This window comes from Chiloscyllium plagiosum, chromosome 17 (assembly GCF_004010195.1).
Source record: "Chiloscyllium plagiosum isolate BGI_BamShark_2017 chromosome 17, ASM401019v2, whole genome shotgun sequence".
NCBI lineage: Eukaryota > Metazoa > Chordata > Chondrichthyes > Orectolobiformes > Hemiscylliidae > Chiloscyllium > Chiloscyllium plagiosum.
In genome coordinates, this window is record NC_057726.1 from 66955239 (window position 1) to 66968750 (window position 13512).

A 13512-nucleotide genomic window follows, 5' to 3' on the forward strand; every position below is an offset into this window, starting at 1 on the left:
GCCACTCTCTCCCCACCCCCACCCTCCTCTAGCTTATCTCTCCACGCTTCAGGCTCTCTGCCTTTATTCTTGATGAAGGGCTTTTGCCCGAAACGTCGATTTTGCCTGTCTTCGGATGCTGCCTGAATTGCTGTGCTCTTCCAGCACCACTGATCCAGAATCTGGTTTCCAGCATCTGCAGTCATTGTTTTTACCTCAGTGAAAATAAACGCCTGGTTAAACGGTGACCTGTTTCTAATGGAGGTCGATATCAGTACAGCCATTTCAGAGTTCACAGAACCAGTCTTCCAACAAAATTCTCTCTGGATTCCAACTCCTAAGTTTATGCAAGCCGTCTGCTAGACTGAGAACCTGGACCGGGGGAGCCTTTACAGATTAAGGACACAACTTCCGTCCCAGTCTCCGATGTTGAAGCAGCTGGTTCAGTTACCAATGGTTGTAGTAAAAGGCTGTCACCTAGCCTGCACATCCCTTTACCCTACTGGGCAATTCAGCACGGCCATCCACCTAACCTGCACATCTTTCAACAGGTGGAGGGAACCTGAGCACCTGGCAGAACCCAGGCAGACATGAAGAGAATGTGCAAACTCCACACAGTCGCCCAGGGCTAGAATCCGTCCCATCCAGCTTTCTCTGACTCATCTGCCTCAATCTCCAGCCTATCTCTTTCTCTCTCAATCGTAGCTTTCTCCCTCTTCCTCGTACAGCTCTCGGGTGGTCTCGTTCAAGACCAATCCACGTTCTCTCCCTCCCTCTCTCCCTCTCTGGTCTGGGTTTCCAGTTCCTCTCAGTGGTTCAGGGTGAGCTGAGTTGCTGTCTGTTGTGCTCCGCCTCCGCTTCCGCGAATGTCTCATTCATTATCGATCATGTGATCGTTTCATTCTGAGCTGGTCATATGAGGGGGCCGCCGGAGCATTCCTGTAGTGCTTCCCTCAGCAACAAACATGAGGTGGTGTTTGCTGTTGCTGTGTGTTCGGGGCTGCTTCGGCTCTTACTCCCCAGATGAAGTCCTGAGCTTACCTGGTCTGAGCAGCCGCTTAAACTTCAGGCAGTGGTCCGGGTACCTTCAGGCGTCTCCAGGCAAACATCTCCACTACTGGTAAGTGAGTGTCGCTTCACAGGAGCTGGGATCCTGTTGCAGAGTGAGGCATAACCAGTTTCTGTCAGCCCGGCTCCCCTGGATTTTAGCCAGTAAGGTTTCCAGGTTGGATCCTTGCTCAAGCGGGAAGAAACAGTCCAATATGACGGCGGGTGGACCCTGAACCCAGTCCATCACAAAAACTGAAACCCTTAAACTGGATTGTACACAAACAGTCCCTTATTCACACTGACCACTAATTAAGTGGCCTAATGCTCGGTTCTGTGTGACAGAACAGTTTCAGAGTCAGCAGTAACCCCAAATGAGGAAGTTTTAGGCTGAGGTGATGCTGTAACGTGATTAAAGTGCCTTTTAAAAAATCACTGCTTAACTTTAAGGGCTTCCCGTCGAATGGTGGTTTTAAAGGAGCAATCTTCCTCCACGAGGAACCCAGAAGTTTTTTTTGTGTTTCTCTGGTGGGAGACCGTGTTCTGCGCCAAGTTATGTCCAGTAATTGCTTCCGGAGTTCGCTTTGAAGTGAGAACGAGAGGGGTTGCCCCTCAATTCTTGTCCTGGTGCCTGTTTTATGATGATGCCTGGCCCATTGAGGGAGCGAGAGAGACCTGTTGGAGTTAGTCGGATTCTGATCTCCCAAACCTTCTCTGCCGGGGTCTTTTCCTGTTGAAATGTCACATTCTCTCATGGTTAGTTGTCGGCCATCTGGGACACCCAGATGGATTCAGGAAAGTCCTGCTCCCAGCCATGCCAAGATTCTAGGCGGCTGCGTTTTCCAGATGTTATGTTCCTTAACCACTTCTGGGAATGTGTGTGTGACAGTTATACTGGGCCCTTCCTATGACCCAGAAACATATTCTGACTGGTGGTCTAACCTTATTAAAGGTGGGGAAAGCAACAGATACCGTGTGCATGCTAATAGTGGCTTCCTGAATTAGGTTCGCCAAGGATAGTTGGGGAGTAAGAGTCTATCCTGGAAGCATGACAAAAGGTTTAGTCCATTCTATCCCTCGGGGGTTTTAGGGCTATACAGTCAAATGGTGAAATTCTTAATTGACCAGTGAATCAAGAGGTGATAAATGAGAAAGAGTTAAGGCTGCAGTCTGGCCATGAATGTTTCAAGTGGTGGAGTATGATTACATTGAATCTTAGCTCAAGATTCCCGTTTTGATTCCGTGTCCCTTTAATGTGCCAGTTCTATGAAAATCCTTCAATATTGCATTGTGACATTTTCAGTTGACCCCTAGCATTTTTCTTTGGTGATGGTGGTGTGATACTACTATTTGAGTAGAGTGGTGCTTCCTGACAGCACCCACAAATTTCTTAGCTCTCAGGTTAAGGTGATAAATCTTATGAGGAGTCTCCCATAATTGGAAATAATTCCTCCTCTCTACATGCTAGAAATTTTTCCAACATGTTTTTTCAAACCAAATGTTGTAATTTCTCAAAATTGGAATTTAATGTTTTTGCATTTCATGATACATTGTTCGGGAGAATACAGCCCAGTCATACAGCATTTATGACCATGTGGCCCAGGCTTGAGGGGCTAAGGTGGCCATTCCCTGCTCATCACTTTTGTGTGTTCTGGTTTCTGAGAAGCAAGCCTTTCTCATTTGGAGAGGTGGGGAGGGTCTGTTATGTGATTAAACATGACTAAAGTGAGAATTTCACAAGGATCCTCTCCGAATTGCACACTTGACAACCATTCTTTCATCTTGGACTGTGACTGACATGGGGTATCTGACCAGAAAGTTACAACCAAGCCTGGTCCTGCTCCATTCTGGACAGGAATGGGGAGGGAAGGGCAGAGAGACAGTGAGAGTGCCATAATAACTAACTGTATGTGGCTAGTACTGGTAATATAAGTTTACAGTGGGTAATCAGGTTTACAAAACCTCTTACAGGCGTAGGAAAATGGTAGGTCTTTTATCCTCTTGAACCTGCTCTGTTTATTCAGTGAGATCATGGCTAATCTTTGTCTGATAGCCCTTTATATCTTTGGATAACCACAATCTATATTAGTTTATTGATTTAAAATGAACAGATGGCCTAGTGTTTTTGCAAAAGCAGAAATTGTTGGAGAAACTCAGCAGGTCTGGCAGCAAGTGTGGCAAGAAAAGAGTTAATGTTTCGAGACCAGTCCTCCTCTAGAATGGTGGGATAAAAGATTACGCAATCCTACCAATTTAATCTTGTGTCAACCAGCAACCCTGAAGATTAATTTAGGAAGCGAAATAACAAACTTTGGCAGATTGGGAAAGCAGTTGGCGCTGAGTCAGCAGGCGTGTTTTCTAACTTCACTTCTGACCTGGATCAATTTCTTAGATAATGCTCTCCAGTAATAGATTCCCCAACCAGGGGAAATAGCTGAATCCATTGCTCCTTAATATCCTGAAAACCTTGATCAAGTCGATGCTAACCTTCTAAATTCCAGGGAATTCAACATCAGTTTGTAGACCATAAGGCAGAGAAGCAAAAGCGGGCCATTCAGCCCATCAAGTCTGCTCCATTATTCTAATGAATTCATGGTTAATCTGACAACCCTCAACTCATTTTCCCGCCTTTTACACACAACCATTGATTCCCTTTTACTGACTACAAATCTGTCAGCCTCAGCGCTGGATATACTTAATGCGACAACCTCCACTGCCCTCCGTGGTAAAGAATTCCACGATTCTTTACACTGTGAGGGAACAAATTGGGTAATCCCTCCTCATAATTTAACTCTCCATTGACAATGTTCCATGCATACTGATGTCATGAATCAGCTGTAATCTTTTTTGATTCCAAATATTAAAAGAAATAATGTGAAACTATTTAGCACTTTGACAGTCTCAGCACATCCCAAAATCCTTCACAAACAATTAAGTATGTTTTAAGTGGAAACACGATATTTTACCAATAGTATGTAGGTTCCAGGGTCATTCCTTAGAGGTGATGAAAGGCTATAGATAAATGTTATCTCTGCTTCTGAGTATTTTCACCATTTTTATTTTTGTTTCCAGCACCTGTAGTATTTTACTTTGTGAAATTAGTCACCAATATAGTATAGAAAAGTGGCAGACAATTTTCACATGGCAGGGTGATAATGAGCAAATAATCCGTTTTTTACAATGTTGATTGAGGGACACATGGATACTAGGGATAACTCCCCTGCTCTTCAAAATGTACCGTAGGATCTTTTATGTCCATCTTGGGGAACAAAAAGCTCAACAACTTCTAATAACTCTGCACACTCATACCACTACATTTGATTGTCTGCCGAGACTTTCTGCTACAAGATCTGGAGTGAGTCTTGAAGTTGCAACTTTTTGATTTAGACTATTATGACCCACTGAGGCACCGCAACGATTTGAAATGTTCACAAGAATACCTCAGGATTGAGACTTCTGCCAGAATCTGAGCACCAAGGAAGAACATACAGTCCTTGGAGGAAGTACAACTCGGCTTTACGTGAATGATACCTGAACTTCAAGGGTTAAGTTGTACGGAGAGATTACACAAATTTAGGCATGCTTTCTTGAGAATTTGGAAGGTTTAAGGTGGCCTGATCAAAGCCTTCAAGATATTAACAGAAAACGATAAGGTAAATGAAGAGAAACTATTTCCATTCTTTGGGAATTCCAGAATGAAGGGGCACAGCTTGATCTTTACAATCAGACCATTCAGCAGAGATACTGGGACCACAATATTGCTGTGATCTGGGAGTGCATCTGTTTCCTATATATTAATGACTTGGAGGAAGGAAGCGAATGTACTGTAGCCAGACTTGCAGACAACACAAATATAGGTGGAAAGGCAGGTTGCGAAAGGGATACAAACAGTTTACAGAGAGATATTGATAGGTTAAGTGAGTGCAGAAAAGTTGGCAACTGAAGTAGAATGTGGAAAAAGGCAAAGTTGTTAATTTTTGGAAGGGAGAACAAAGAACAGAATACTATTTAAATGGAGGAAAACTGCTGACCGCTGCAACACAAAGGGACTTGGAGGTATTTGTACATGAAACACAGAAAGCTAACACACAGGTACAACAGATAATCTGGAAGATGAATGGAATATTGGCCTTTATTTCAAGGATTAGAGAAGTCTTATTGCAACTGTACAGGGTGCTGGTGAGTCCGTACCGAGCAGTTTTGGTCACCTTATTTCAGGAAAGCTATCATTTCAAGGGATGCAGTTCAGAGAAGGTTTACTCAAATGATCCCTGGTCTGGAGAGATTGTCTTATGAGGAAATAGGTTGGGACTCGACTCACAGGAGTTTTGAAGAATGAGAGGAGATCTCATGAAACATTGAGGATTCTTAAGCGATTTAACAGGGTAAATGCTGAAAGAATGTTTCCCCTCATGTGAGAGTCCAGGTTGAAACTTTATTGCTGGAACAGCACAGCAGGTCAGGCAGCATCCAGGGAACAGGAGATTCGACGTTTCGGGCACAGGCCCTTCTTCAGGAATGAGCAGAGAGGAAACAGAATCCCCAAGTGGAAAATGAAGTGTTGTTCTTTGAACTTGCGTTAAGGAACACTGCAACAGATCTGGGACAGAAATGTTGGTGTAGGAACACAGTGGTGTGTTGAAGTGGAGGCAGTGGGAAACTCTGGGTCATGTTTTACAGACAGAGTGTAGGTTTGGGTTGGTTGGGTGGCCCAGAGGTGCTCTCTGAATCGCTCCGCAAGTAGGCGGCCTGTCTCCCCAATATAGAGGAGGCCAGGACCACAGGGCACAGTCTCTGAATAAAGGGGTGCCAATTTAAGACTGAGATGATGAGGAATTTCTTCTCTGAGGGTTGAGAGTCCTTGGAATTCCTTCCCCCAGAGAGCTGTAAGGGCAGGGTCCTTGCCTATATTTAAGGCTGAGATAGATTCTTGGTCGGACGGTCAAGGGTTACAGGGAATGGGGAGGTAAAATGGATGTGAGGAATGTTCGATAAACCCTGATTCCTCTTGAAAGGCAGGGCAGGCTTGAGGGGCTGAGGAAGCTACTCCTATTCCTATTTCTTATGGTTAGAAAGCACTTCTACCCCTTAAAGGGTGGGATGCAGAATAAATTGCTGATTTTAAATCTGAGGTAAATAATTTTTTTTAAAGATATGAGGAATATGGGCCAAAGGCAGGTATATAGAGTTAGGCCACAGATTGATAGGTTCTTTTACTCTTGAGATTCTTACACCCTAGGTGCAACACACCAACTTCTGTGAATAAGCAGCCAAGTTTATTAAGCACAGTACAGTACAAGCCTTCTGGAGGAACCTTTTAACACACACATCGCAGAGGTTACAGGGTCGTGCAAAAGCTCTCTCTGAACAAAAGGAAACGTCTTTCTACAAAACTCTCAATATCACAGTTAGTACTGCCCACAAGACAACCCTCAGCCATCCCCTCATTGTATCTTGAGTAGCATGTGACAATGCGGTGACCAGCCCACCTCCAGAAACAATGTAGAAATCATCCCTTAATGGTCAAATCTGTTGCAGATTGTTTTTGTAACTAGAGGGGAGTAGTTAAATTTCCAACTGCAATGTTGTTATTGGTTTCTGGATGAAAATGTTCATCCCTGAATGGTAAGGAAATGGCTGTGTAAACCTCCCACATTCCACCTATAAGACAAAGACACACCACCTCCCCACCCCGGGGCATTCCATTTCGTGCAGGTCAGTAGAGCAAATCAACTCTTTGAGATCACAGCTGATCTTGAGATATTAATGAGTGGGCTGACTGACCGACCACTCCTCCATGTTCCTAATCTGAATGTTGGGTGATATTTAGCAGATGTGCAGAAGGTGCGATAATTAATTACATGTTACTACCAATTTAGTGCTTATATTGCATAAACCAGACACCATGAAGATAAAAAATGTATGAAGCAAAACAACCGACTCTAGCAGATTGAGAAAGCACGGAAACATACACTTCTGTCCAACTCATCTGGGCCGACCATAATCCCAATCTGACCTACGCCCATTTGCCAGCATTTGGTTCATATCCTTCTAAATCCTCCCTATTCATCCAAATATCTTTTGAATGTAGTAATTGTACTCACCTGTACCACTTCCTCTTGCAGCTTGTTCCATACACGACCACCCTCTGCATGAAAAAGTTACCCCTCAAGTCCCCTTTTAAATCTTTCCCCTCTCACCTTAAACCTATGGTCTCTAGTTTTGAACTCTCCTACCCTAGGAAAACGACCTTGGCTATTTACCTTATCCATGCCCCTTATGATTTTATTAACCTCGATAATGTCATTTCATCATGTGTGTATGTAGTGGTGAAGAAAATAAACTAACTAAAATCAGCAGTCACACAACACCAAGTTCTAGTCCAACAGCTTTATTTGGAAGCACTAGCTTTTGGAGCGCTGCTCCTTCATCAGGTGTTTGTGGCGTATAAGATTGTAGGACACTTAAGATCTTACACGCCACAACCACCCGATGAAGGAGCAGCGCTCCAAAAGCTAGTGCTTCCAAATAAACCTGTTGAACTATAACCCGGTGTTATGCGATTTTCTTTTAACCTTGAGTATCATGAAGTGATTTTGAGCTAGTGAAGTACACTTGAAGAGTCATCGCCTCCAAAAAATTAAAATCAGCAAAACATGAGAGAGAATTGGGGCATAACCAAGTCTTTCCGTTTGTTTTAAGAAACCGAGAAACTGCAGCAAAAACAGACCATGTGTTCCACTCAGTCCATGTTTCTTATTTTCCAAACGAGCAGTTTTGTAATCCTATATCCCTTCATTGTTCTCTGCTTCCTCCAGCTACCTGGCCTATATTTAGATGATGCTACAGCCTTGCTTTTATTGTTGACAGTCCAGAATAGCACAGTGCATTGTAACCACTTAGTGGAATATATTGGAATGCTAAATTGAACAAGCTGTCAATTGTTTTAATTGTAATGCAGTTTCTTTCCGTTCCTTGCATGCAAGAGGAGAACTGGAAATTGGCACCTCGTTTTCAGAAGGTTGTTCCTGGAGTGGGGAAGATGAGATTCTGATGTGAAACCTGAGAGTTTAAATAGCAAAGCTGGAGGTTCCCTGGGCACAGCCCGTGAACAGCAGCGAGAGACCAAGCAGCTGAGTCTCTGAGCTCAGGTTACAGTCCCCTGGGATCAGTTTGCAAGACCAACAATCCTCCAGCTTCAAGTGGTGCAGGTTCTGAAAGTCAGTCAATCAGAGACTGTCATCAGTGAATCTCAGCCAACTTCGAATGCCTGACATACTGAAGGCAATTTCCTCTTTTGTACAGCCTTCTATGATCCATTACAGGCAAGTTTTAAATAACTGTGAACTATTCTGTAACTTCGACTTGCAGTCTTGAGTGTGGAGCTGGGTTGGAAAGGTGTGACAAGGAAATGAAACTTTTAAAATTTTATTGGCTGCTAGATTTCATGCACAATTGCGATGACTCTTCAAGTGTACTTCACGAGCTCAAAATCACTTCACGACACTGAAGGTTGTGAAAGGTATTGCATCGATGCAAGTAACATAAGAAAATTATTCATGGGTTGTGGGCATCACTGGCTTACGTTTACTGTCTCTGAAACCAACACACCATATGCCTTCTTAACAGCCCTAACAACTTTCGAGGGATCTATGGACATGGACCCCAAGATCCCTCTGTTCCTCCACACTGCCAAGAATCCTGCCTTTTATGCTGTATTCTGCATTCAAATTTGACCTTCCAAAGTGAATCACTTCATACTTTTCCAGGTTGAACTCCATCTGCCACTTCTCAACCCAGTCCTGCATCCTGTCAATATCCTGTTCCAACCTACAACAGCTCCCCACACTACCCACAACTCCACCAACTTCTGTGCCATTGGCAAACTTACTAACCCACCCACCCACCCTTCCACTTCCTCATCCAAATCATTTTTATAAATCACAAAGAGCAGAGGTCCTCTAACAGCACTGGTCACCGAGCTCCAGGCTGGATACTTTCCATCTACCACCACCCCATGAATTCTATGGGCCAGCCAATTAAGAAAGATTCCAGTATGCCCAGAAACCAAGGAAACTATTATTGAATCAGAGACATCGCTCCCTAATTAACATAAATTAAATAATTATAAAGAAAAAGAATACAGATTCTGATAGTAACAAATTTATGACCCAGATGTTTCCATCCTGGCCAAGGATGGGGGCGTTGGGGTTAAGAACATTTGCAGATACCTTAACAAAGTTTCTGTAGGTTTCTTTATTCAAGAACCATTCTTAGAGATAACAAAATTGGCAGTGTCATTCCACTATTTAAGGAAGGTGAAGGAGAGAGACAGAAAGGAAAGTTAGGGGATTATAAACCAGTTAATATAATATCTGTTGTCAGGCAATTACTAGAGTTTGTCACTTAAGGACAGGGTGATTAAATAAATATCATGAACAGTTTCAGTTGATCAGTGACAACCAACATAGATTATGGGGAAGTCATGCCTGATGAATCTGAAATTTTTTGAAGAGTTGAATAAAGTAGTGGATGTGTTTATTAAAATGACGTTTTGAGCTTCCAGAGTACTTGATAAAGTACCTCATAAAAGACTGTTAGTTAAAGTTTAAGCTCTTGAAATTTTGAGATGAATTATTGATCTGTTTAGGAAATTGGCTGAGTGGCAGGTATCTGACAATAGGGATAATGGACAGGTACAATCATTGACAACATATTACTAGCGGTGTCCCAAATTCCTGAAGCTTTAAATATTTACTGGATTTATTAATGATTTAGATGACTGACAGGGAGGCTCATCCAAAATTGCTGATAACAGTAGCTTTGTACCAATAAATACAAGTGTAATATTACAAAGAGCTGGTAGATTCAGTGCATGAGTGAAACTGTAGCAAATGGATTTCATCCACTTTGAGTCTAAATAGGTTATAACAAGTGAATTTTCAAATGGTGTTAAGGGAGAACAGTAAAAGATAAAGTACCTTTAAATTTTATAATTGTTTGAACATTTCCCCTTGCAACTTTTATTCAGTGGTGCACTAAACCTCAATGTTCCCTCCTGTCTCACTCTGCATCTTTACCCTATGCTGCACTAAAGTCTTGAATTCTTGTTTTAGATTTATACACTTTCCCTCACTTGAACAACCCTCACACTTTTAGTTGAGATATAGACCAGTTGAGATATATGCCATTACTGTATGATACTTTTCTGTACCAATTCATGACATTTCAATGATCTATATACGTGGGCCATCAAATCATAAAATCATAGAGATGTACAGCATGAAAACAGACCCTTCGGTCCCACCCCCCGTCCATGCCAACCAGATATCCTAAATTAATCTTGTCCCATTTGCCAGCACTTGGCCCATATTTCTCTAAACCCTTCCTATTCATATATCCATCTGGATGCCTTTTAAATGTTGTAATTGTACCAGCCTCCACCACTTCCTCTGGCAGCTCATTCCATACATTTACCACCGTCTGTATGAAAAAGTTGCCCCTTAGGTCCCTTTTATATCTTTCCCCTCTCACCCTAAACCTATGCCCTCTAGTTCTGGACTCCCACACCTCAGGGAAAATACCTTGTCTATTTATCCTATCCGTGCTCTTCATGATTTTATAAACCTCATAGTCACCACTCATCCTCTGACGCTCCAGGGAAAACAGCCCCAGTCTATTCAACCTCTCCCTATAGCTCAAACAACCAACCCGGGCATTATCCTTGTAGATCTTTTCTGAACCATTTCAAGAACACCCGTTCACAAACGCCCTTTCAGAAAAGATTCACAAGGATGGTGCTAGGGTTAGAAGGCTTGAGCTTTTGAGAGAGGCTGAATAGACTGGGGCTGTTTTCCCTGGAGCGTTGGATGCTGAGAGGTGACCTTATAGAGGCTTATAAAATCATGACGGGCATGGATAGGGTAAATAGACAAGGACTTTTCCCTGGCATGGAGGAGTCCAGAACTAGAAGGTATAGGTTTAGAGTGAGAGGGGAAAGATTTAAAAGGGACCTAAGCGGCAACTTTTTCACAGAGGGTGGTACATGTATGGAATGAGCTACCAGAGGAAGTGATGGAGGCTGGTACAATTACAACATTTAAAAAGCATCTGGATGGGTATATGGATAGGAAGGGTTTGTAACGATATGGACCAAGTGCTGTCAAATGGGACTAATTCACGTTGGCATGGACGTGTTGGACTGAAGGGTCTGTTTCCATGCTGTACATTTTGATGATACTATGACTTGATGACCCAGTTATACAGATTATTGAAATGTCATGAATTGGTACAGAAAAGTGTCACGGAGTACTGGTCTGTATCTCTACTAAACATGCAAGGATTGTTCAAGGGAGGCGAAATGTATAAATCTAAAGCAGGAATTCAAGACTACAGTGCAGCATAGGGTAAGGGTGCAGAGTGTGACTGGAAGGAACATTGAGGTTTAGTGCACCAGTAGCAAGGGAAATTGTTCAAACAATTATAAAAATTAAAGGTACTTTATCTGAGTGCACTAAGCATTTGTGGGAAGATTAATGGTACAAATTGAGATAAGTGGATTTGATCTAATAGCCATTGCAAAGATATGGTTGCATGGTAAACAAAATTGGGAATTAAATTTCCAACGTACTTTTATGTTTTGAGGAGATGGGGCATCCCTGAAAATTCAGGATGACACGGGGGTCGTAGTGAAAGAAAAGGCCTTGACTCAATAGGGAATGGGATTGCATGGGGAGAGGTGAGAAGTAACAAGATGAGAAGACATTGTCTGGAGTTGTTTGTCTTTTGCCTAACAGTGGTTATACTATTAGGCAAAGAATTAAGCGAAAAATCAGAACACTTTGTAGCAAAGGCAATGCAGTTTTGTGGGGGATGGAAACCTTCATGAGACTGTACAAGTGAAATGACAAAAGTGTTTTGGAGGCTACTTTTAATGGACTGTATTCAAAAATGCTGTTCCGTGGATTCACCTAGGGAAAAGGCAATTTTAGATTTTCCTTTTGTGTAAAAAGACAAGACAGATTAGTAATATCATTGTGGTGTCTGAAGATTACTTTATAATGTGGCAATTATGCCCATCCTTGGAGCCAACAATAATTACAATCTTGGATGAGACTGTAGGTCTCAAGTAGCACAATCTCTTGTGCGTGTGGTGCAGATTTCAAGCCAGTAGATTTGAGAATTTGTTCTTTCTGTCAGTTGATGTAATTTTCAGAGAACAACAATTGCATATATTTCACCTCCTCGCCTGACAACTCACCAGTGTCCAAATTAATTGCTATTCATATCTGAGTTTAGCTAGCATTGTTGGTTTACTCATCAACTGTGACAAGCATCACCGCTGAGCTGCAGAATCATAGAATTTACATGACAATTGGGAAGAATGCTTTTCCCTGAGCGCACTCCCTATCCAAGTCAGATTTAGTACCCAGCTGACATCAGTTAATTCAGCACTCACCAGACATGGAATCTAGGGATTTACCTATCCACTGGTTTATTGCCACATCATATCACACTCTCAGAAATTGGAGTAGCTAAGTATTTTGTAAAGTGCTTTTAGCTGAGATTTAATTTCCAGCACAGATTATAACCACACGTGAGTTGAAACTGAAACATGAACTGGCTTTTCAGCATCTTTTTGATTCTTTATGTAGAAGGGCGGCACGGTGGCACAGTGGTTAGCACTGCTGCCTCACAGCGCCAGAGACCCGGGTTCAATTCCCGCCTCAGGCGACTGACTGTGTGGAGTTTGCACGTTCTCCCCGTGTCTGCGTGGGTTTCCTCCGGGTGCTCCGGTTTCCTCCCACAGTCACAAAGATGTGCAGGGCCAGGTGAATTGGCCATACTAAATTGCCCGTAGTGTTAGGTAAGGGGTAAATGTAGGGGTATGGGTGGGTTTCGCTTCGGCGGGTCGGTGTGGACTTGTTGGGCCGAAGGGCCTGTTTCCACGCTGTAATGTAATCTAATCTAAAAAAGGAGTCTTTCACTTCCTTTGTATACACAACCTCACTCATTCAAGTTCTCTTCCTTACTCTGTCCCTCAATCTCCCCTTCCTCAATGTTTTGCTTTTTTTTCTGTGTCGCTGTATCTGTCCTAAATGGTCTATTTTGTATCCTCATACTGTGACCCCTTCCTATTCCTATCCAGCATCCATCCTGTGTTTACCCTGTCTAATCCTATTAGAATTTTATGAGAGAATCCCCTCGTTCTTCTAAAATCCATCAAATGCAGCCCAAATTGATCCAGTCCTCCATGAAGGAGATCAGAACTGTTCACAATACTCCGCACATGGCCTCACCAAGGCCCCATCCAATTGCAGCAAGACATTCCTGCTCTTGTACTCCAATCCTCTCACACTAAAGGTCAACATACCATTTGCTGCCTTCACTGTCTGCTGTACCTGCATGCTTGCTTTCAGCAACTGGTATGCAAGGACACCCAGATCTCACTGCACCTCCCCCTTTCCCACATTTGTATCTCATCAG

The 13512-nt window shown here is 42.8% G+C and overlaps 1 protein-coding gene across 2 annotated transcripts in view; it reads left to right on the forward strand.

Annotated features, from left to right (window-relative positions):
* Positions 1–900: 900 nt before the first annotated feature.
* The window catches only part of si:ch211-122f10.4 (cathepsin A-like), a 50490-nt gene continuing 37878 nt past the window's right edge, over positions 901–13512 (forward strand). The window contains exon 1 of one of the 2 annotated variants that reach the window (XM_043707364.1): positions 901–1099. In XM_043707364.1, coding sequence (XP_043563299.1) covers positions 945–1099 — 155 coding nt within the window. In that variant the 5' untranslated portion in view covers positions 901–944. Of the gene's footprint in view, positions 1100–8277; positions 8352–13512 lie in introns of those variants that run through there. The other variant, XM_043707365.1, reaches the window with a different exon arrangement.